A 23,704-nucleotide genomic window follows, 5' to 3' on the forward strand; every position below is an offset into this window, starting at 1 on the left:
CTTAGGGGTGGCAATGGCTTGTTGTCATGTCTATGAAATCCAAAAGCACTCGAGGATTTGTAGCGTTTACTGTGAAAAACTAGAGCGGTTTTGTGTGTAGCAGGCGGATGAAGTTGTCAGAGCTTTTCTGAGTGAGGTGCATCGTTCAAGCGCCAGAAAAATTTCCTTTCCAAAGGCGGTTCTGTCTGACTGCTCCTAAGAGCCAGGGACTTTGTCTGCGTATCGCATGCACACACAGGCCAACTGCCACGTAATGCTTCACATATCTATTGCAGTCAAGAAAAAAATGTCAATCCTATCATCTTCTCTTTCTCCCCTGTTTTTTGGGTAGCACCCTTTGGAAGTGTAGTCGTTCACGGTGGCGTTTTGGCTTGTCTGACAGACTTTTGACTAGCCCTCCTAGCCCTACAAATTTCAGACATTTTAAAGTAATTGAGTATCTATTATATCTTTCCACACAGAAAACAGCAATAACTATGTATTAATATCTATGTATAGTATAAAGGCAGTCATTGTATGCATTTCTTTAAACCCTAACTTAAAAATCTTCCACAGTTTAACTCACACGCAGAAAGAAATAAGAAGTCCAGTTCTAATAACAGTAATCACCCTATTTCTATAACAGTGATGCTCATTATATATGTATTTACAAATATTTGTGTTTACAGTAGGGTTAACTAGCTTTTCTCTATTGCGCAATCAATATTATTAAAAAATAACTGGGAGAGACATAGTTCAGTTTTTATTTCTATTTAACACGCATCTCTAGAGTTTCATTTATACAGGGCATTCTTCTCAAAGGACTGCAAATCCTGGAATGTACCAGATTTTTAAACTTCTATGTACTGTTTCTAAGTAAACAGAATTGCCCTCAATTACTTTTTTTATTTTATTTGCACTATATTGAACTATCTTTAAGGTGGAAAATAGCTGCTTACTGGTACACATTATGCCAACCCTGCGCCTTGAGCACAACCCTCAGAAGTTTTGCAAGTAATCTAGGACAACCTTGCTCCCATTAGAAGTAAAAATTGTTAGGACATCTTTAACATAGATATCAAAAGACCACATTTTCTTTTCTTCACATTTCACATGCATTTGTGTTGGTTGTAATGGATTTTCTCTGAGATGAACAATCACAATAACCTCAAATGGCTGAACATCAATCAGGGAGAAAGGACATGTTCTTTTAAATAGATCATTTGGGATGATAGATGACATATTTAGATATTAATTTCCTGAATCATCCTTTTCACAACATTACTACGAGTACAGAATTTTCCCTCAGACACGTAGCTGCCTCCCAGCAGTATATTATGTTGGACATGATGTGTACATTATTGTTTTAAAGTTTTTCTTTGTTAAGTGTTCTGGGGTCTTTCTTGAAAAAGCTACTCTAAAAGAAAAAACAAACCCAAAAAGTCTCATTTGTCAAGAGCTAGGGAAGAGATACCCTGAAGTTTTCAAGCACTGTTCGTAGTTTTTCCTACTACATAATTCTTCCAGATAAAGTCAATCTCCGTGGGAATAACCACCTCAAACCAGTGGAACCCATCTCTAATCGAACATCTCTTCTAAACGAGAGCCAGTACTGTGCCCCTTGAAATCCAGAGAGCTGGCAGACAACAGTCTACTGTGAGAGACCAGAGTAAAGCGCACGCTCCAGGGGAGCCCAGCACCCTGAGTTTGCAAGAAGCACAGAAAGAAAGGATAAAACCAGTAATAGGTCACCTTCCTCAGCTAATATACAAAATGTATTTGCATTTGCAGTACGGAGTGGATCTCCATGAACTGTGCCTCAGGCATCTAGTGTTTAAGCTGATACCCAAATGCCTCCAAGACAGCTGCAAGGGGCTGGTAAAGGAGACAGGACTTGCAGAAGAGCTGTGCCCTCCTACAGAAACAGCTGGAAAGCTATCCTAGGGCATCTAAAACAGGCAATGGAATCCAGTTTAAAGCAATTCCCAAAATACCTAGGTATGCACAAACAAAAAGAACCCACATCTGTTTACCATTGTGCTCTGAATTCTGCTGTTTTTTTCTAACACAACTTATTTTGAAAACATTGCATATTTCCAGTAATTTAAATACCTGTTTTCTAGTAGAACCTAAAAGCAACATTTGAAGCAGCCTCACTTCCTTTTAACAACTGCAGTTTCTTATATTTCCATGCAGCTGGGGGGGGGTGGCGGGGGGGGAGGGAAATCCTCATGAAAATGTATACTATCAGTTTTCTCAGGATCAATAAGAACTCTGTGATGATTTATTGTACCTCAGTTTTCAACACAGAGTCAACACAATGTATTTACTTATATTTAACTGTAAACAAGATAGAGGATATTTAAGTCACCTGCTTTGAGAAGATTAAGCAAAAGTAAACAAAACGAGATTATGGTAAGATTATACGAGAGCAAGCTAAAATTATCTACATTCACCGAAAACAAAACTTAGAAATACTTTTCCTTGTATTGACCTTGTGAAACCCATAAGTAATCTACATTTAGCTGAGGACAAAACATCACCATCTCCTCATCACATAGCAGACATGCATATGTTTGTGTGAAATGTATAAAACTGAAAAACTGAAGTTATTGGAGGCAGCTGTTCGGTAGGTTGTTCAGGAAAATTAAACACTAAAGAGAACCAACTATATCACACAATTTTGGAACCTGGTGAAGCTAAGTGTTTACAGTCCAAGTTATATTTTAATCAATAATGATCACCAATAAAAGAATCTAAGTAGTCCTACGTAGTGTTTTGTGTGCACATAGCCCACATGTGCATATAAAATCACACATAATTTATAATATCTTATACACAGTGTGATATAATATTGATATAAATATTAATTTAGATTTAATTGCATGTGTGTGTGCCTGCAAGTGTGAAAGAAGAAAGAGATGGCACAAATATCACAAGTTTGTGGGTTTTTTTTACAGAATTCATTTCTTAACCAGGTCACGCTGAAGTCCTGGCTCTTATTCTTCCTAAATGACATATCAATAAATAATGATATTAAAAGGTATGTTTTCAGCATTTAAACATTTAAACAAAAAAACCCCACATCTGATCATTTTATAAGTCCCACAAAGTGAAAATTTCATATGAGTTAGAGAAAATTATGTGTTTGTTCTTTTTTGCATGTATTTTATTTTGTTTTCTTCCAGAAGACACAACTAACGTTGAGCAAATGGTCATTCCACTTGCTGATGTTTAGGGGTGAAGGTCACTGCAAGTTATCTTTTGTGTTGGTTTTGCAGGTTACTTTTGGCACCACCCATTTTTTATTTTTAAATACTCTGATGAACAGAATAGATGTTCATTTGCACAAAGGAATGTAAGGAAGCAACTTCCTGGTGGTTGGGGTTTTTAACTTTTAACAGGATCTGAATGACCCTTATGTCTTAGAATATTTTGTAACAATAATAATAGCAGCAATAAAAAAAAAAAAAAAAAAAAAAACCAAAAAAACACAAAACAAAACCACTACTTGTAAATGGCTCACGACAGCTTCTTACAGGAAAAAACAGAAAAATTAATCCAACTCTTCAGTGTGAAGTGCTTGTTCCAATCTAAAGTCATCGTGAATAACCTATGCAGCAGTTTCCAAAGTAAATGTTTGTAATGCCCAGGCTATCAAGTGCTCCAAATAGAAGAGAATAAAGCAGAGAAAATAATGACAATTCTACTCCCCTATTTGTAGAGGGCAGAAGAATGGGATTGATGCACCGGTACTTTCTGAGTTTGTAAAATGTGTAATACTCTGAAAGCAGAGCATTAAAAGCTATTTAATCACCCACGACTTTTTAGTCTTCACTGGTTCACTGCAGCAATTCTACATTCTCTTGTTTTACATTTCACTCTTCTATTACTAGAATCTTTTGTATGAAAAAAAATTAAAACAATAAAGTTATTTTAACCGTCAATAAAATGCTGTATTGTAGCTTACATCTGCTACTATCACTAAAGCTGTGAATACCTCCATATACCACTCCCCCCAAAACACTGTTGGACGTGAAGAGGTTACGCTTAGACTAATTTTACTTCTCTTTCACAATAATAGGGTAGAGAAAAATCATAACCGGCCAAAAAATAGCCCACAGTCTACAACTAGTCAGGCAGCATTTCCTTAAAGATCTTAGAACCATAGAAATCTTTAATCACTCCTATTAGATCTATATAAGACCTAATAACAGCCCAGCAAAATTTCAGTTTGGGTGCATTCTGACTAGCTAAATTTGCTCTGCAAGATCATTCTGGCTGCCAGATTTTTATAGCTTGCATTTTTTTCCATATACTTCCTTATGACTTCAAACCAAACCAAACAAAAAACCCCAACCAACCAACCAATCAACCAACCAACCACAACAAAATCATTTAAAGTGCAGCTGGATTCCAGGGATAAGAGAAGCAACCTGTATAATTCTGAAATTTATTAATAGTTCGCTATGGAGGATATTCAAGTGCATTCTGTATACAGAGCAATCCTACCACCATACATTTGTGAGTGATGGGAACTTGTGCAGTTGTAAGAAAGATTCTTAATAAAAAAAGACATCTGTAATTTTCTGCAGGTAACAGAACTGCAATCTGCAGCTAAATGCATACATAAGTCTTCTGTAATGTAAGAAAAACTTGAAATGTGAAGACAGATGGCATTCTGACATTACTTAAAGTGGCACGGCATCATAACAACACTGCAAAGAAAAGCAATTCAACTTTGAGGGTCACTGAACACTAACACTTTCCAAATTAGTCTCAATTACAAAAGCACCTGTGCCCAGTAACTTTATGCTAATCCAAATTTGTTACCTGTAGTAATTTAGACTATTGTTTACCTGCTCTGTTTTAGCAGATGACATAATTGCAAATTGGATTTAAAGGACATTTGGCTTACATTCTGCCAAAACTAGACAGGTCTGCCTTTGCTAAAAATATCCAAATCTGTTATTCATATAGCAAATTTAAACAAAGTACACTAATATAAATACCAGGTTAAAGTTTGTATATATGTAAGAGTCTGTAAAATGAGCCCATGGAAATGGAAATTACATCTTGTTGGTAAGAAGAAATACAAGATTTCAGTGCTATCATTCCATAAAAGAAGTCAGTGGAATTGGTGAAATATTTGCTTTATATGATTATCTGCTGGGATCTTGTTTGTAACTGGGTAGGTGGTCCCACAGCTGTCTTACAGCTTCTGGCTCACTTTAATCATTTGGCTGACATGTAAAGAGGAGAAAAATATCTTTGGAAAAACATCTCCTATTTTATGAGTGTATACCAATATATGAAAGTTTGTGCCTTAAAGAATAAAACCTAAATTACACTTCATATAACACAGTTAGGAAATTTAACAAATCCTGTTAAGTCTCTTCTACTCTATTTGTAGGCATAGCTTTTGCTAATCCTGACTTTTATAGGTGAGAGAAAGGCTCTATAGTGACACAGTTTGCCTTCTTTGAAGTCAGCTGGGCTAATGATGCAAACATATTCTGAAGGCTGGTGCTGCCTCTAATGGTGCAGTGAAGTGCGAGCTGCATACGTATTATGTATTTTGAGGACAGCTGACTGCTGTGGTGGGAAGGCTCTTGGTAACTCATTCAGGGTTTGGTCCCACAAACTCCTAGGAACCACCATCACAATTTCAGTGGAAGCTGTGCATGCTCAGAGCTTTACAAAAAAGGATGGGATTCCTATAAAACATCCTTTGCTTCTATGTAATTTATTTTTTTTTAATTCCCAAAGGCAGCCTTTTTCTATGACCTTTCTGTTCTGAGATTTCCTTTCAATTTATTTCCTATTCTGTCACAGATTTTAAATAAAATTTTTGTGTAGTACTACAGGATTTCAGTCTTGAGTTCAGATCTCTTGCCACTAGAGGTAGGTCACTGGGTTACTATAATGTTATGCTGCAAACATTTTTATAATTCATCTAATAGTCTGCTGTTAAGGTCCACAGACAGCCTTTGCATAAATACCTCAATAGAAGTGTATTTTCAAACCTTCATTTATATCATATAGGCATGTATAAGTCATTTGGTATAGTTAAGAGCATAGAAATATCATTGCTAAACTGCTTTTCAAGGCACTTTATAGCACACAATACACCTAAATCCATATTACCCAGATAAAAAGAAAAGTAGAACCTCTAAAATGGCCAAGGAAAGAATTACATTTGTTACTGAAGGCTGTGGGTAGTTGGTCTAGAAATACGACCGGATTTACCACATAGCACATCAAGCATTTCTTGAATTAGCGTGCTGTTAAAGGACTTAGTAATAGACTTCTGGCATCCATAGCATTAATCATTTGTATTTCAATTATAAAGTTTTAATTTGTTGGTTCTCTCAGTCAAGCAAAAGTATTGGGGACAACTTGAAAAATAACTGGGTATGGACATAGTAAAAGCTATATCTATGTTTCGCATCCCAAAACTATTTAAAGGATCAGTTCCATAGAATAATATCTATGCTACAGACCTGATACAAAGCACATAGATACCAGTACTTTTCTAATAATTTTTTTAAAAGGCAGGATTAGCCCCTCTATGCTTTGCTGCCTTACAGTAACAGAAATCTTATTTCTGAGTACATTTTTGAGATCCAAAAAAGAGAGCAAACTTCAGCATGACTTTCAGGGTCTCCTATAACTGTCTGGCAAGATATTACATGAACATTATTGCCAGGAGATCTTTCTAAGTACAAACCACAGATTTTAAAGTATTTTTCCATAGCGCACCTTGAAACCAATAAGCTGAGACTGCAGAATCCCCTACAGCCCCTCTCAGTACCACCAGGACACTCATTCTCTGTTTCTGGATGTCATAATTCCTACCTACTTGTACAGTCACCTACAAAGATCAATCCAGATTCACAAGCTATTTAGCAGTCAGAGTAGCTGAAGGATTATTAAGACAGAGAGACAGCACTATCTGACTGACCCGTGCAAATCAGAACGTTAGGGTAGCTGACAATTCATCACCTGGATAGTGCTGCTTGTTAAAAACCCAAGCACAAAACAAAACCCACCCCGAAAACCCAAACCACACCCCCAAACTCTGAAATTAAGGATAAAATGTCAGAAAAAAATGTAAGGAAAAAGGCAACCAGTGTAATATGTAAAAAAGAAAGAAAGAAAGAGGCCTTAGAGACAAACAGGAAGTAAAAAAGAGCAAATATATCATCTTTTCATAATGTGTCTGCACGTCACTAACAACAGCAGAGAGTTATTCACGCGAGGTTGTCTCCATCTCATCTCCCTATTTTTAATTCTTGCTTGTCACATCATAAATTAAAACTTATTTGGAACAATGAAGAAGTGTGGACCTGATAACAAACAGCTTGCTCAAAACAGCTCTCCTACTGTGTTTTGCAGTAGACAATGCCCCTTATTTCATAGATGGGGAAACAGAAGTATCACATGGCAAACTGCAAGATGACTTAATTAGTGGAAGTAATAGGAAAATAACTTTGTTTCATTCAGTTGCCCATGCTGCATTTTACACAGCTTACCCCACATGAGAACAATTAGTGAAATAGCAGTCCATCAAAATTAAGAATATCTTGGAAAAGTACAGAAATAATTCCATTTCCAAACACACACAAGTATCCTTTCAGGTCCTATACACGAGAAGTGAATGAACACGTTTTAGGCTTCCTGAGACTTCACACGCCTTTAAAATATAAAGAAGGAAACAGATATAAAACAAGATGACAAGTAAGTGGCAGTTTACATTTTGCATAGGAATATCAAAACTTTAGAAATAAGCTCTATTAAAAAGTTAAAAAATTAAAAATATCCAACTGCAGCACACAGGCTGCCCAGGGAGGTTGCGGAATCACTGTGCCTGGAAGTGTTTAGAAAAACATGTGGACATGGTGCTTAGGGACGTGGTTTAAGGTTGGGCTTGGCAGTCCTGGGTTAGTGGTTGGACTTGGTGCTAGGACATTGAGTGTTCTGTGTTGGAAGAGACCCATAAGGATCATCAAGCCCAACTACTGACTCCACACAGAGTAACCTAAAAGTTAAATCCTGTATCTAAAAGCATTCTTCAAACTCTTCTTGAACACCAATAGGCTTGGGGCCGTGACATCAACCCTGGGGAGCTTATTCAAGTGCTTGTAAACCCTATCCATGAAGAATTCTTCCCTAATGGCCAATCTGAACTCCCCCTGATGGAACTTCAGGGCATCCCCTCAAGTCTTATCATCAGACACCAGAGAGAAGAGATCAGCACCTCCCTCTCCATTCCCCATCACAAGAAAGTTTGAGACAGCAATGAGGTCACCCCTCAGTCACCTGAAGTTGACCAACCCTGGTATCCTCAGCTGCTCCTCACAAGCCCTCTACTCGTGTTGCTTTTCTTTGGACACATTTTAATACTTGTACATCCTACTTAGATTGTAGAGCCCCAAAGTGTCAATAACACTCAAGGTGATGTCATGCCAAGACATGACACAGCCACGTCTTTCAGCCAGTTCTCTATACTGTGCCTAGCGCACCCCAGGACACAGGCAGCCCTTTTGGACATGAGGGCACATGGTTGACTCCTGTTGAGCTTCTGATCAACCAAAAGCCTCAGACTGCTCTCTGCAGGGCTGCACTCCAGCCTCTGGTTCCCAAATCTACATGCACATACCAGATGACACCATCCCAGGTGCAGAATTTGGCATTTGTCGTTGTTCAATGTCATACAGCAGGTGACTGCCCAGCACTCTGATCTGTTGAGATCTCTCCATGGCTGCTCTCTAGGCTGCTGCTCGGTCACATCGTGATAGAAACATGAAGGAAGATGAACCATGTAATCACCAAATCACATATGTTTCTTCAAATGTCTCATAATTTGGAACTACAGCAATGCTCAACTTCGTCCTAATCCAAACTATGTTACATTCACAACTGGAAATGGAGAGGAAAGCAGCTGGTTCCCTCAAAGCTGACATTTGCACAATTGAGCAATCCTTCACAGCAAAATTTGAGACAAGAGATTAAAGTAGAAAACCTATAATATCAGGAATAAACAGGAAAGGAATATGATAAATACTTCTGGACTTTATCTTAGGAGCTACAATACAGGAGAGGTGATAAATAAGAAATTAAAATGATTAAATGAACCCATAATCATGCACTTCAGGTAACCTTTCTGTAAAATGGAGTAAAGGAACTAAAGGTATTAGGCAAAAATCTTTTAAGTACTGCACAGATGTTTAGAGATGGGGATGGCTGTAGATGCACTTTGCAGCTGTATTTTAATTTGAGTTCTTTAAAGAAAACAGAAGCACTGAGAGCAGTGCTGGCAATGACAGGGGTGGGGGATGAGATGGCAAATACAGCAAGGGAAATTAGAGGAAAAAGATGTTGTACCGTTGAGTTTTGTGTTATAACTCCCAGGTCTGCTTGATGCGTGCGTGCTTCCATCAAAGAATGTATATTTTAGAAATAGATCAAGGTTTTTTTATTGCAATGTTAAATTAAAACATAAGGAAGCATTCCTATCTAAAAGGAATTAATCTCTTTATTGCTGATGAGTTGTACTTAGAAACATAGTTTATCATCTGCTCCTGGCCATATGTACTTCACAAGTCAGCTGATCTCACAAACATTAATCTACATTGCTGTTGGGAGCTTTTCTAATCAACTAACTAACTACAGGAAAACTCAAAAAGAAAAAAAAAAAAAAAAAAAAAAAAAAAGGCAGCAAAGGCTGCATAATCTGCCTACAAAGCTACAAAGCAATGAAAACCATAAAGTACTGGGCAGCATGTCACTGGGGCTAGACAGAACTTGCTCCAAACCAGCTAGGATGCTAGTTCATCCTCAGCCCTTTCTGCTGCCTTTTTTATCAGCTAAAGCCGGACTGCTTTGGATGCTCAGGACAGCTAAATTAAAGACAGCTGGGGTTATGGGTTGCACTTCATTACTGTAACAGGAACACGAATTAATGAAGAGAAAAATAAAAATTATAAAGCCTTTACTACTCCCTGATGCCAGTGTACTAAGAATTATACATGTCAGTCCCCTTCTACACCACATTGGAAGGGTACTAAAGCTGCAGTATATGCATTCCTGCTAGAATGCCATCACATATTTCCAAACTGATGGTTACACACTCATGTGTAGTATGATGCCTAAATAAACAGCACAGTAGAACTTGTACATAAATTCAGGCAAGATGAACGCCATTATCTGTAGCTTATAGCACTACTGTTCTGGACGGTAAGTGCATTTTCTGACAAATTATAAATACCCGAGATGTATATTTATATGGCCATAAACACAAAGTGTTTCTAAAGCCATTCTACAATAGACACATAACCACATAGTACTCCTAGGATCCATTGGATTAAGTGATTGGTGAAATATTAAGCAGGTAGCTGTCATTATAAAATCTGAAATGACTGAAGAAAATTAAATAAATAAAATAGAATAGAAGAGCTTGACATGTTTACCTTTCAAAGTTTTCCGTAATTCTTGATCCTATACCTAATGATTCCTATGGCAAATACTTCAGAATAACAAAAGGTAGTCTAACACCAAATTTTACCAAGATAGTGGCAATCTTCATAATAAAGAACAGGCAGGATCTACAAGGGCAAGAAGCAGCTGTTGGACATAGCTGTTCACTAATGCATTAATTTATTTCCACATCGTTCTTTAATCACATTTTTTCCTAGCAACTTCTGACTGAGTTGTATGTCATGTGCTTATCTGTGTCCTTTTTCTTCATCATTTTGGCCTGTTGCCTGGATAACATGCCAGGATGTAATTTGCCAAGGCTGCAAACTGGAGTCAGTTGTGATAGACTGGCTTGACGGAGAAAGACATTTCCATTCAGGCTCTTAAAAGTAAAAAATGCATCATTCCATGCGTTTGGAAAGGGCTTAACTCACATTAGGCCAATTTAAATAATAAATAATAATGGGCTGGACCGCAAAGTCAGGAGGCATTTTCCTCAGAGCAGTAGAATGTTGCTAGGAGCACTCAGCAGGGATGATACAATGTGCCAGATGTTAAATTATTCTGTAATGACATTTACTGTTCTGGTCAATATTTTGTCTCTTCAGCTCTCTTATCTAAATATCTAAATACCAAAATACCCTTAATAGTAATAGAGAATAAGGGGTGGTTATAATTATGCTTAGCTGAACTGGATTACAGAGGGAGAGTTACCCAGTTTTTTTTCTTTTACTGAACATCCATGTAAGAAAAACACGCAGAATTCAGACTGCAGTTGCACTGGATCACAACATGCAAAATAGCAAAGAAGGTCTGAGGTAGGTAGTTATAACACTTTTTTTGCTGAATTTCTGATACTGAGGACACGAATGAAAGCACAATTAAGGGTTTTATAGAACTAATAAACTGCTAGAACAAAATTGTCATATACACAAAAATTTGTATAGAAAACCTTTGCGGCAAATATTATGCCAGGTAAGACTAGATATCCACAAGGTTTTCTTCTGTTCTGAGAGCGTATGACAACATAATAAATTCACAGTTTAAACCAACTGTCACTGATGCCAAACCATTACTCCGACATAGCATCAGAGACTGAGGCTAGACAGCAGAAGTCTTATTTTCTGAGTGGCCTAGTTACTCATGAACACTTATGTTTAATGCCAGAATGTAATTAGCTCACTTGATATGGATGATTTCATGTCAAATTTCTTCTAATAACCATTTGTTTAGCAGTAAATCTAGATGTCTATTGTAAATGTATCTGTAGCTAAAACAACAAGAAAAGGAAATATAATTAACTAGGTTTGAAAAACAGAAGTTTTTGTTGGGTCAGCATACATATAAGAATTATCAGAGAAAAAACTTGTTAATATATTTATACAAGTCAATTAACTGTATTAAATTATATCTATATTTATAATTTCTCATTCTCTTAATAATAGCTAAATTTTACCATCATTTTTTCATAGAGTGTACAAGTTCAAATATGTAATATTTTGTAGCATGCAAAGTTCAAGGATGGCTGGAGGGATGGGTGGATGCTCAAGGATACAACTACATGTGTAAATACACCAACTTCACATATAAATACACTTTCTACTTGTCTTCATTTTTCCACCATTTCTAAAATTTTAAAACAGGCTGTCCTTCACTGCAGAGGAAAAAATAACAAACCTTTCTTTTAAAAAACTATTAAGATAATTAAGCATCTTGAGGTGGTTTTGTTTGTTATTTCTAGTTGTTGTTTTTTTTTAATGTTATAATACTTAAGAAACAAACAAGCAAGCAAACACATTCCTTCAATAAGGAATTGTCTTGATTTTTTACAGCCATCACAAAGGAAAAAGCAATTAGCTGTGGGATAATGAACACTGTATAACACTTCTTACACTTCAGAGCAGCAATAATATGCACCATCAGAACATGCTTTACAGACAATTACAGTTTTCCCAGATGAACAAAACATCTACTGAAGTTTTACAGTCCCAGACACGAACATCTGTATTTTCGGGAAGACAAAGCCGAAGATGCCCAGCCCCAGAAGAGTGACAGACCCCAGGAGAACCACCTTGGTGAAGCCAGAACCCTCCTGAACCATGAGCTGAGGTTCATAAATGAGGTCACTTGAAAAAATGATTTTCCTTGTGAGACTTTTGACTTTTTACCCTAAGTTAAGCCCTAAGGGGGGCTTTCTCATTGATTTATAAAAAGATAGGAGTCCTGATAGAGGAACCTTTTCCAAAATAAGCTCTGTTTGCTTCCACTTGTCTGTTTAAGTCCCTTCTTATAGAGACAGTTGTTCTTATAAAAAAGATACCTGACAATACAGTTAGCATCATGACCACAGTTCCATCCACAGAGATGAGGACTATTATTTTTCAAAAGATATGAGAAAACGGGATTCCATCAATAATCCGTAAACTATCTTAAAATATTTAGTACTAGAAAATATTAGTCATTTATTAGGACTCCATTTTTCACCACTGCACACTTTCAATTTAAGCACTATCCACTGAACTTTTAAGGATTTCAACAAATATAGGTTTGATACTAAAGGATTTTTTATTTTAAATGACTGATGATGAGACCTAGGTGTAGGCCACTAGGTGATTTCTTAAATTGCTCAAGACTAAACTGAACTTGGATGCATTCGATTTATCACCAGTCCATTCTGCATTTCTTCTGCTTTGTGATTCAATACCATGTTTTTAATCAAATTGCTAGAAAATTCCTATTAATGGCCAAAATGCAAAGAGTCAATAAATATTTTCTTTGTGAGTACTTTCCAAATCATGTCTTTGCGCAAATCAAAGAGAAAGATCACTATCTCTAATGTTTCCCACTTGGCTCCATATACACATATCAAGTGAAACTTTGTAATAGTAGATTAATAATACATATTGTATATAGGATACTCGCATTAATTATTTTCAAATAAATCTTTAATATGTCCTTGGGTAGCAAAATCCCCTTTGGAATACTTTCACAATTACATTCAAGTTTGTAAGCCACTTAAAATGATTAATTAGGTCCTCTGCACATTTTGAGCCTTTTTTTACACGTAATATTGGTAGAAAAAAGTGCTGATGCTAACAAATTTTAAAATAGGTTTACTAACATGCAACTGCAAAGGCACATACATGACTATTTTTTAACAGAACACGTAATGAACACATCAGCTAGGGAAGTCAGAAGATAAAACAATGTGTTATTATTTTTCTGCTAAATGCAACTTTAACTAAAACTAGAAATACCGTACGTTTCCCCAATCATCTCCACTGTCACTGGGGGTGGGAAAGAGAGAGAGAAACACTAAAAAAACCTCACTCAGTATGAGACATGAGTAGGAGAGGAAAGATATCTCTATAATAAATAACGTCTGAAAAGTAATTACAGGGATCTTCTCTCTCTTCCTTTTGGTAGAGAAAAAGACAGGTGAGCTTGTCCAGAAAGCTGCTGAACGCCGCAGCAAGCCTGAGGCAGCTTTAGCATGGGGCCTGGTTTTAGACTAAAACAGAATTTGAAAAGATGGGTGTAAGCTGCCCGTGCTAATCTTCAGGTCCATGCAGGACCATTAGCCATACCTAACAATGTTTTTTTGACGTTATTTAAAACATCCTTGAAGAAATTTCAATTTTACATTCTCATACCCCTTTTTAACCACTGTCATGCAGTAACCCACAGTATTTTTGAGCTATATTGTGTACTAGGTCATGGGAGACTTTATAGAAACCTCTGATAAGTACAGACATTAGTTAAAAAAGGGGACACTTGGAGTGAGACTTTGGAGTATTTTTCATCCACAGGCAAACTGACCACAAAAAGTGCAGTAAGAAAAGGTTACTGGTTACCTCTTCAGCTTATTAGCCCATTGCTAATTTCAGTTGAACCCTGGGATAATGGGCCAGTCCAGCTACTTATACTCTAACAGGGAGGAATGAAGTCAAAGAGTTAATGAAATGTAGGTAAGTATAGATTGTGTCACTGAAACTTGAAGGAGAATGATACTGGTTTGGGGTTGTGGACTAAATAAGAGATGCCAGCTGTTTTTCTTCCAATTTCCCTTGATTGTACTCAGTTGAAAAAAAAACCAAAACAAAACTAAAACTAATTTACTATCAAGATAATGTGCTAATAATGAAGACTTCTTTAAAGTAAGTAATAAAAGCAAAGAGCTTCAGCTTTCAATTTAATGATCTCTGGTGTGAAAGGTTCCAGCATGTAATAAAATTTTATTAAAAATTAGTCACTGAAGAAAAAAGGCTGTAGAAAAAGTTCTGTGCAAGCTTTATGAGGCAACAGCAAGCACATATTCAGTCTGAAGCAAATTCTGGACACAAAAGATATGAGGAAGAGTTGCCATACTCTAATGAATCATCATTAGCAATAATACAACACTATGGCTGATATCTTATTAATTGTAATCAGAATAAGTTTATAAGTCCAAAAAGGACTATAAAAAGCAGAAGGAGAGAGATTTACATAAAGAAATAAGTCATGCTAGTCATGTTTCTGCTATCAAATTACCTTTTACCTTTTAAAACACAAATTTCTTACTACATTAGCCTTACAGATACTCATAGTACCTGAGTTTTCTATGGTAAGTACCTTAGAATTTAATTTCAGAGTAAAGAATACGTGTTTCCTTCTAAACCAATGGGTAGTGTCATTTTTCAATACTATTTTATTCTCATAATGTTTATGCATTAGGAGAGGGTTATATGATTATGTCATTACTGCATATTACAAAATGTGGCTGACTCTGCATTAAGTTAATTGCCTTTTTTCTTTTTTTTTTTTTTTTCTTTTTTTTTTTTTTTTTTTTAAATTATGGTTTTCCAATCCCAGTGTTGAATGCAAAGATCTGCAGGTCACTGAAACTGCAGGTGTCAGTGATATCTCGTTAACTCTGGCAGAAGCAAAGTTGGAGGCAACAAAAGCAGAAAAGCCTGAGGTTCTGCAGAGGCTGACTTCCTAAGGCTTTAATGCAGCACAAATCTATTCACTGCCCTCAATGTTCTTACTGGTTACTTACAGCTGACATCAGATACTATATTTTGGGCCATTAGGTTAAACCTCTGTTTCCTTTGACAAAGCTACAAGGACACACAGTGGAGTTTTTCCCCTCAATTTTGAGCAGACAATTAATATCCAAATAAATCCAAGCACGCCATGCTATGTTTGTATTAGTTTGTATTTTCCTGGAGCTCTATTAAATAAAAAGGTTTGCTTTATTTTTTCACACTTACACAGATTTTCCATTTACCACAGCAGCCAACAAAAAAGGCTGAATTTTTGTTTAAAACCTGCCGCTGTTTCAGGTCTACCCTTGTATTTTGTGATCTTTTTGAAACAGACCCTTTGAAAAGCTGCCTCAGACAATCCTGGACCCTCTGCTCTCCCCGATCTGATGCTCCTCTTGTAGGAAAAGAAATAACATAATGAGGTTTACTATTCTGAACTTTAACACAGGGATAGGTGTCGAAGAGTATACTTTGCTAGACAGAATGAGAGAATAATGCTGAGAAGTAGTTAGGAGAAATTATGAAGAGTATTTAGCAACAAAGGATGAGAATGAAAGCAAGCAGGGAAATAGAGGAAAAAACCTGACTGCTAGAGCCTTACCCTGCCCTCATGGTCTGAAATATCAGACAGATGCTGAGAATTATTTGGGTAACAGTGAGGCAGTCCACAGCAAAAACCAATGGACAACTGGAAAAGAACAGTCACAAACATTTCACATTCTAAAGCTTTGTTTTTCCAAATCCACAAAACAGAGACTATGGTACCAAAAAGCGTATACATACTCTGAATTTCAGATACGAAATTCACTAATACATTTTTAATTTCAGACTAGCATCTTTTATTTTTCAGAAGTCTATTTGCCCATCTTTCTGCCTCTGGGGTGGGGTTATCACACACAGGATTTGGGGTGCTCCCTGACATAATGCTACAATGGCAGTTTGAAATGTAAAGCTTAAAAGAAATAACTTCCAAGTCATGTTTTAAGCATGTTGTTCAGAGGTTACCCTGAGTAAAAATAATAAGACACATTAGAAAAGCTTTCAGTGTCTTAATCTTTCCTGTAAGGACACAAATAAGTCCATAATTATATTTGTGTTGTTTCACAGGTTCTTGAGCAAAGAATTTGAAATTGCTTTGTACAAAGGGTCAGAACCTTCATTTATACTGGAATATTTTGATAAATTATACACATGGTAATAGCTCAGATTTTAGAAAACAGAAATTATTTCCTTAGGTAATCTGTTCTGATTTAGGTTTCTTTCCTGACTGACAAAAGGGAAGAGATGAGATGATACATCGCTACAGTCAGATGGTTTATTTTTCATGAATTTGAAGTCATTCTGTTAGTTTTCTAGGATTTACACAAGCACTTTTAAAAGCCTATTAACATAAACGTGGTTTGAGTCCAACCTATACATTCCAAACATTTCTTCATTCCTTCAAAATGTATTTATATGTTTTGAAGAAACAAACATACATCTCTATTTGTTTTCTTCGCTTTCTAATAAATTATGTAATGATAATATCCTGCAATATTATCAGTAATAAGATAATTATGCAACTAATATTTAGAACAAATAATTAACTATCGTATAATGATTTTATATAAATATTTATAACCATTCTTTTTAGTTTTGTAGAATGAAATGGATAAGGTCTAGAGCCCAAGAAATATTCCGGCTTCCTAGATATATCATCGATCCTTTATAAATAGGCTTTTCAAAAAAACCTTCAAAACTCCTGATTAAATCAGTGAAGAAGCTTAGACTCTTGACAGTATGATCATGCTATTGTTTCAGTAGCCCTGCTCTGCTTCTGTAACAGATGATCAGTATCTATGTACCCGGAATAACTGGAGCTTAAATTTAACCTAAATACGTTATTTATGTATCAACACAGAAAACTCAGCCTCTTAACTTCCTATATAGCCATTTCAAAATGCTTTTCAGACTCCCTTGTTCTTGCCCAACTTTCCAGACTTGTACGTTCTTCGAACAAGTCTCACAAGCTCTCCTCATTCCTCCTCCAACAAGAACACTTTCTTAGGCTTCATAAAGGTCCCCAAGCTTACTTTGATGGGGAATGAAGTATTTATTTCCAGATAAAAGGAGGATGCTCCACGGTACTTCAACTTTTCTGAAGTTTTACACTAATCAATATATGCTGGCATCTACGATATACACATTATACGTGAGGCAGAGGCAACGGGTCCTTGCAGCAGTTTATATCACAAGTAATGCATTTTATTGTGAGATATTTAAAAATTTTAAAAAAGTAATCATAGTTCCCCTTTCAGTCTGGACTATTCATTTCTGCAGAAGGGTAGTTCTCATTCTTATTCAGCCTGGATTTCCTTCAGAACACTGACGTGGCATTCACAGGTGGTCTTTCCACCTACGTTCTGTACAGTATGAGAGGGTGTGTTATTCTTCACCATCTAAAATTCATGTGTATTTCCACTTCTTAAAATAGTGCCCTTCACAAAATACACAAAACCACAGGGCATTTATAATGAAGGAATTAATTCGGGGAAAACATGAAACAATGTTTTTGCATTTGGCAAAACCACTGTAGAGCAAACTAGTCACTGTTATTCTGGTATGTGCATCATTGTATTCCACATCATCTGTGTATTCAACCTTGCTACTGGAAATAGACTCTTCTGTTTTCCTTCTGATTTTGGTTTGCCATTAATTTTCCACAGTGTTACTAAAGCTCATTTTGTTGCATTCGGAGCACAGGTATCTTTACACTGCACAACGAAAGATATTTGAATGATAGCTATTACTGCAATATTTTTTTTATAAGGTATAACGTTAACCTTTTACAGAAAGAGGAATTAAACCAAATGGAGTAAGAATGCATTTAATCTACTAACTCCACGTAAATGGTCAGAGTTGTTTGCTATGCTGAGTTACATTAAGTGCAGAGAATGCCTCGGTAGGAAGTCAGTCCCAGTGCTCTGATTCACGGATTATACCAGCCCACATTTCCCACAGCAGGTAGCCCAGTAAATGTTACAGTTTTCATCCATTAACAATGCTGTAAGTACACAAGTCTTTAGGCGCCCATCTGGAGATTAAAAAGGAAAGCAAAGTTTCAGTCCTCCTCCTTTCTCTTTATTTTTCTCTTTCCTCATCACCTCTGTAATGGCAATAAGGCAGGAAAGTTGCTACAACACAAGCCACATCCAGCAACTCTTGGCTAGTTTGGAAGCATTTTCCACCAGCAGAACATGGAATGGTTATTGCTGCGACATTACAGTGTTAAAAACCCCTCTATTATAAAAATAATTGTCAACAATCCAGAAAGTTAAAGACCTCATAGTTCAGGATTAATGATCAGCCTTCTGGTTATGCTTGCTTTTAAGTTGTTAGTGTCACTGAACTTGTACGCACAGAGCCCTAAATCCATTTGTAGTGGTCAATGCTGTCAGCACCACTCTCGGTGTTATGACAGGTGTGTGACAGCTAAAATGGTTTGGGTCTGAAATATTAGTGCCAATTCACATGGTAAATTCTATATTTTACATTCTTGTACATTGTAAATATGAACTCATTTAAGACAAGTCACAAAGCACACCTCAGACTGATACTACATTTGATCGCTTTAAAGGAACTTTTTTTGTGTGATTAAAATGCAAGAATTTCCCATTTCTACCTACTCTTTCAAATTACTGAACAACAACTTTTTTTGTACTGATTTAGGTACTCCTATGCACTGATTTGTTAAACCGTGTTTATGCTTCTTTATGTCATATTCTCTAGAAAGACCAAAATACCTTGCTAGGAAATAAGTTTTTAAAACAAACCTTCCCAAGAAATTTGACAATTTGCTTTCCTAATTATCCTTTCTACACCATGTTCCTGTGTTAAATATAATTTCTAACAAGCATTTCAGGTAATATTGTTACTAGTTATGAATACAAATATATAACCTAATTATTTGCAACATTTTTTTTTTTTTTTTTTTTAAGCGGGCAGCCCCCCAGTCCCAGGAATAATTGTTCCCAAGTGATACCTACGATGTACCCTTCAATGGATTTATAATAAGTTTCACATTTTTAGAGAGCAATTTTTAGGCTGGATGAGAATATCTTTGCAACAAAATATTTACCAAAAAATCGTCATTTCTTTCCTGAAAGTGAAGCTGCTGCTTATCAGACACGACAAAATGTGTAAGTGCTGCTCATCTGAAGTTCCAATTTTTACATATGAAAACATATTTAAGTAATCACACCCACTTATATTCTTCTAAAAATACTAGCCTGCTATATCAAAATGTGTGTGCAAACATAATTTTAGAAAAAGAAAGCTATACATCTGTAGTTAGAGTCAGCTGGTTTGTAAGAGGAAGAAAACGCAAAGGAAAAGATACATAAGCATGGATATCATCATAAAAAAAAGTCTTCTATTATACAGCTGAAGCACAGAGGTTATAATTCTGGACTGGCTATGACTCTTTGACAACCTATTTCACAGTAGCAGGTTTCAGTGCTTCTATAATCACAGATAATGCACAGATTTATAATAATGAGGTGTCAATGTGTGGAAGAAGAGGATTGCAGACCATTATTTTTTCAGACATGTTCATGGCATATGCCAAGTGCAGAGAAATGCGAGCAAATGTCTATGAAAGAGGCGGTATAACTTATTCAAGCACTTTTGGATACAGAAGACTAAATGCTGGTTCTCCAAAGGATGAAGCATGGAAATGCGGATACATTTTACGAACGGGAACATTAAACACAAATCCGTACCATTATGAAAAACAGAAGGAAGGGTATTCCGTGTTTCAGTCAAATATCAAAATCTAATTCTACTCTCTACGCTGTATTCTCACGTCCTTCCTTGCGCTGCAGCGATACCTGCACAACCATGGAGACCTCAAATGCTGGAAGGCTCAGACCCTATAGCGATCCCAGCTTGTGAGGCCCTATCCTTCAGCACCCGCGCTTCCATGGCAGGGGCACAAACACTTCCGACCTCAAGAGAACAGTAAGAACAAGACAGACAATTCTACAGCCACATGAGTTAGGAAAAATGTAGGATCTCAGAGTGAAGTTCAGTCTGCATGACCTACACAAGAGGAGCCCGCTGTCCTGCAGAACGTAGAACCAGTGATCTTAATCTAAATGAGCACTAATACCCTCGTGTCCTGCTATTAATTATTACAGTGCTTTTGTTTCCAGAAGTGCTAATCTTGGGGAATGATTGTTTCTTCCTATATAACAGTGATTAAGGAACTGGTGAACATTACTTTTAGAAAAGTAACAACATGAGATCCAGTTTTATAATTATAGTCGGCTTTTTGAAATTGTATTTCAATTTTTATTACATACAGAAAGATTACGAATTTTTGGCTTTGGCCTCTGTACTAATAGTGAATATCAACAGCTGCCGTATAAAAAATTACAAGTTAGATATGAGTTAGCAATTCCCAATTTTATTTCAGGAAAGAGTTTTACAATTTAAGAAGGACATTAAAGTGTCCTTCAGTCTTTCTCCTGTAAAACTTCCTTTTTAATTGAAATCACAGTTTTTCTTCTAGATCTATTGAATCAGTTGAATACATGAACAAAATACAACCCTGCAGATGAAAATTATGAGGACAGTTGTTAATTGCTATAGAACTTGACTATCAAAATCTTTCAATCTACTGAGTCAAAACACATTCATCAATTTTTTTTCCATGCTTTTTCTTAAACTACCCTGCCCATCCTGCATGATTGGAATATTCCCTATGGCCCATTATCAATTCCATAGGCCCCTTTTGGCAAACTTCATCTGGGTGTCCCAGATTGTTTTATGTTTTTATATCAGTCTTTTTCACTAAAAAACCCATGATGAGTAAAAACTGTCTTACCGTTTAGGGCTATATTACCACAAATGCACTATCAGTGCCTGACAGGTAAAACGATCCTACGAATTAGCATCCTCACTTATTTTAGATGCAAATCCATCTTCGTTGTAGATTTGTTATGCAGACATGGTCCATTTAGCAAGCGATGGAATTCTGTTCCTCAGCACAAAAAATAGCTGCTCCCCACCTTTAGCAAAAGTTTATTGACATCAGAAACAGTCTTAAAATATCCTCAAAATTCATCCTAATCTTTCAATGAATTTAAAATCCTCCTTAGTTCCAGTTTGATGCTCTTACAGGACAAACTTTCAAAGATGTTTTAAAAAAACAACCCGAGAGAAACCATACCTTGGTGCTTGTCACTTGGAATGGAACTTTTGAGCCCTTTGTAACTGGGGATGTCAGCTTCTCAGCTGGCTTTGAAGGGATTAGATTCATAGCAGGAGGCTGATTGTGCAGAACAGAAGACAGGCAAAGCTGCACGGTCTCCTTCAGAGCTTTCAACTGTGACTCCTGGGGAAAATAAGAAATCATCAGTTCTCTAAGATGTGTCATTATGAACAGAATTGCTTGCTTTCTCTCTCTGCATTAAACCAAACATCTTTGAGCAGCTGCTGCTTTTTCGTATTAACAGAAGAAATTAAGGCTGTTTTAAGCAGATTTTTTAATACAATCAGGTTACTGTGCATTACACACCAAAATGCCTAAAAAGTCATGGCACTCTTCCCTTTCCTCCATACAGTTTTAACCACACTGATTATGGCAAATAATTATTGATTATGGTCTTATCTGAAAAGAAACAAAAATACAAGCTACCAAATATCATGCACTGTCCCAGACTTTTGCATGTAATAGTTATAGAGAAGTAAATGTTCACAAGTGTTGCAAAAGATGCAGACTTTGCATGGAATTTTGTTTATAATGTTCAGAATGATTGGTATTTTTCCACAAGTTAAGAAGATTGAATCTAATCCAACAAAGATTACTTCCTTCATGAGTGTATTATGCCGCCGCAGTGTATAGTAAACAACCCATAGGTTTTTTCATCTAAGAATATGATTATCCAGATCCATTACTGTCCATCAAGCCAAACTAAAACTTCTAAGTGGGGAAGTGCTTGCAACTCATGTTAGAAAACTGCTATTTCACTTGCAAAAATACAGATAGATGTATTAAAGAAAATAGCAGTCTGTCATTGAAATAAGCTCAGATGATAAGAACAGAGAGATAACTGTGGCACTGAGGAAATCTCATTTTAAGCCTTTGCTCCATCACAGCAAGAGACTTAAACTCGAAATGTTAGATATTGAGGTAGCTTCCTTAAACTAATTTCAGGGTGAATTAGGCAGCATTAGGCCTTTAAAAAATAATCTTGCTCTTACTCTTAATATAAAGAATGCACCTATAAATACGGGCTACATCAGCACATTTCAACCTTCAAAGATTTTTTTGAAGATAGATAAATAAAGGAATACCATAGCACAAGTTGATGGAAAATATATGTAGAAGTAACATTACACACTATATATACTACATATGTGAAATATTACATATACAATATAAAAACACTTCACAGTTATACAGACCCTAAGCAATGGCATTCGGCATGCACCACTTTAGTTTATTAACTAAACAAGTATTTTTTAGAACCTGACAAATATTCCATGTTTAACGTCAGATAAACTTTCCCTGAACTGGAACCAGGTAATGTATCTCATAACTGGGAAAATCTGAGCATTTCTTTAAAAATAAAAAGCCAAAAAGAGTTAGTAGGATACATTTCAATGGCAGGATCAGACAACCATAAAAAAACCTATTGATGTATAGCGCAATAAGGGAAATCAAATAAACAGGTGATGTAATACAGTTTTGTTTGTTTGCAAACAGACAAAATTGAATGTTTTTCCCTTAAGATGTGTGCAGTGAGGAGGAGCGCTAGATTATCATCAAAGCGGACAGCACTTTGTATGAATTACTTATTGAAATGTATGAACCTTGAGCCAGACTGATACGTCTCTGACCCAACGGCAGCGTAAAAGGGAAAGGATTACTTTATCCATCTGACTCTGAGATCTTTTAATTTCTAATGGACAACAGAAGATCTTAGCATACGTCTTTTCATGTACTATGTGTTCCTCCTACCTTTTCAACAAGTGACTGCACAAAGAACATTAATCATCATTTGACATAGTCAAAATAGACTCAGACACCAAACTGGCAGAGGTAGCAGACTGTCTAATTTTGCTTGAAGATACGGACTGAGCCATTATAACACTATAAGACCCTAGTGCTTCCTGCACATCACACTCATGTGAAACCACACTCCTCCTGTCCAGAAACCCCTCTGGATAATTTC

General features: G+C 36.3%; 1 protein-coding gene across 2 annotated transcripts in view; it reads right to left on the reverse strand.

Annotated features, from left to right (window-relative positions):
• The window catches only part of LUZP2 (leucine zipper protein 2), a 317,377-nt gene that overhangs the window by 17,346 nt on the left and 276,327 nt on the right, over window positions 1-23,704 (reverse strand). For both annotated transcript variants that reach the window (XM_040609740.1, XM_040609739.1), the window contains exon 10: window positions 21,697-21,861. In XM_040609740.1, coding sequence (XP_040465674.1) covers window positions 21,697-21,861 — 165 coding nt within the window. The remainder of the gene's footprint in view (window positions 1-21,696; window positions 21,862-23,704) is intronic.

This window comes from Falco naumanni, chromosome 10 (assembly GCF_017639655.2).
Source record: "Falco naumanni isolate bFalNau1 chromosome 10, bFalNau1.pat, whole genome shotgun sequence".
Taxonomy (NCBI): Eukaryota; Metazoa; Chordata; class Aves; order Falconiformes; family Falconidae; genus Falco; species Falco naumanni.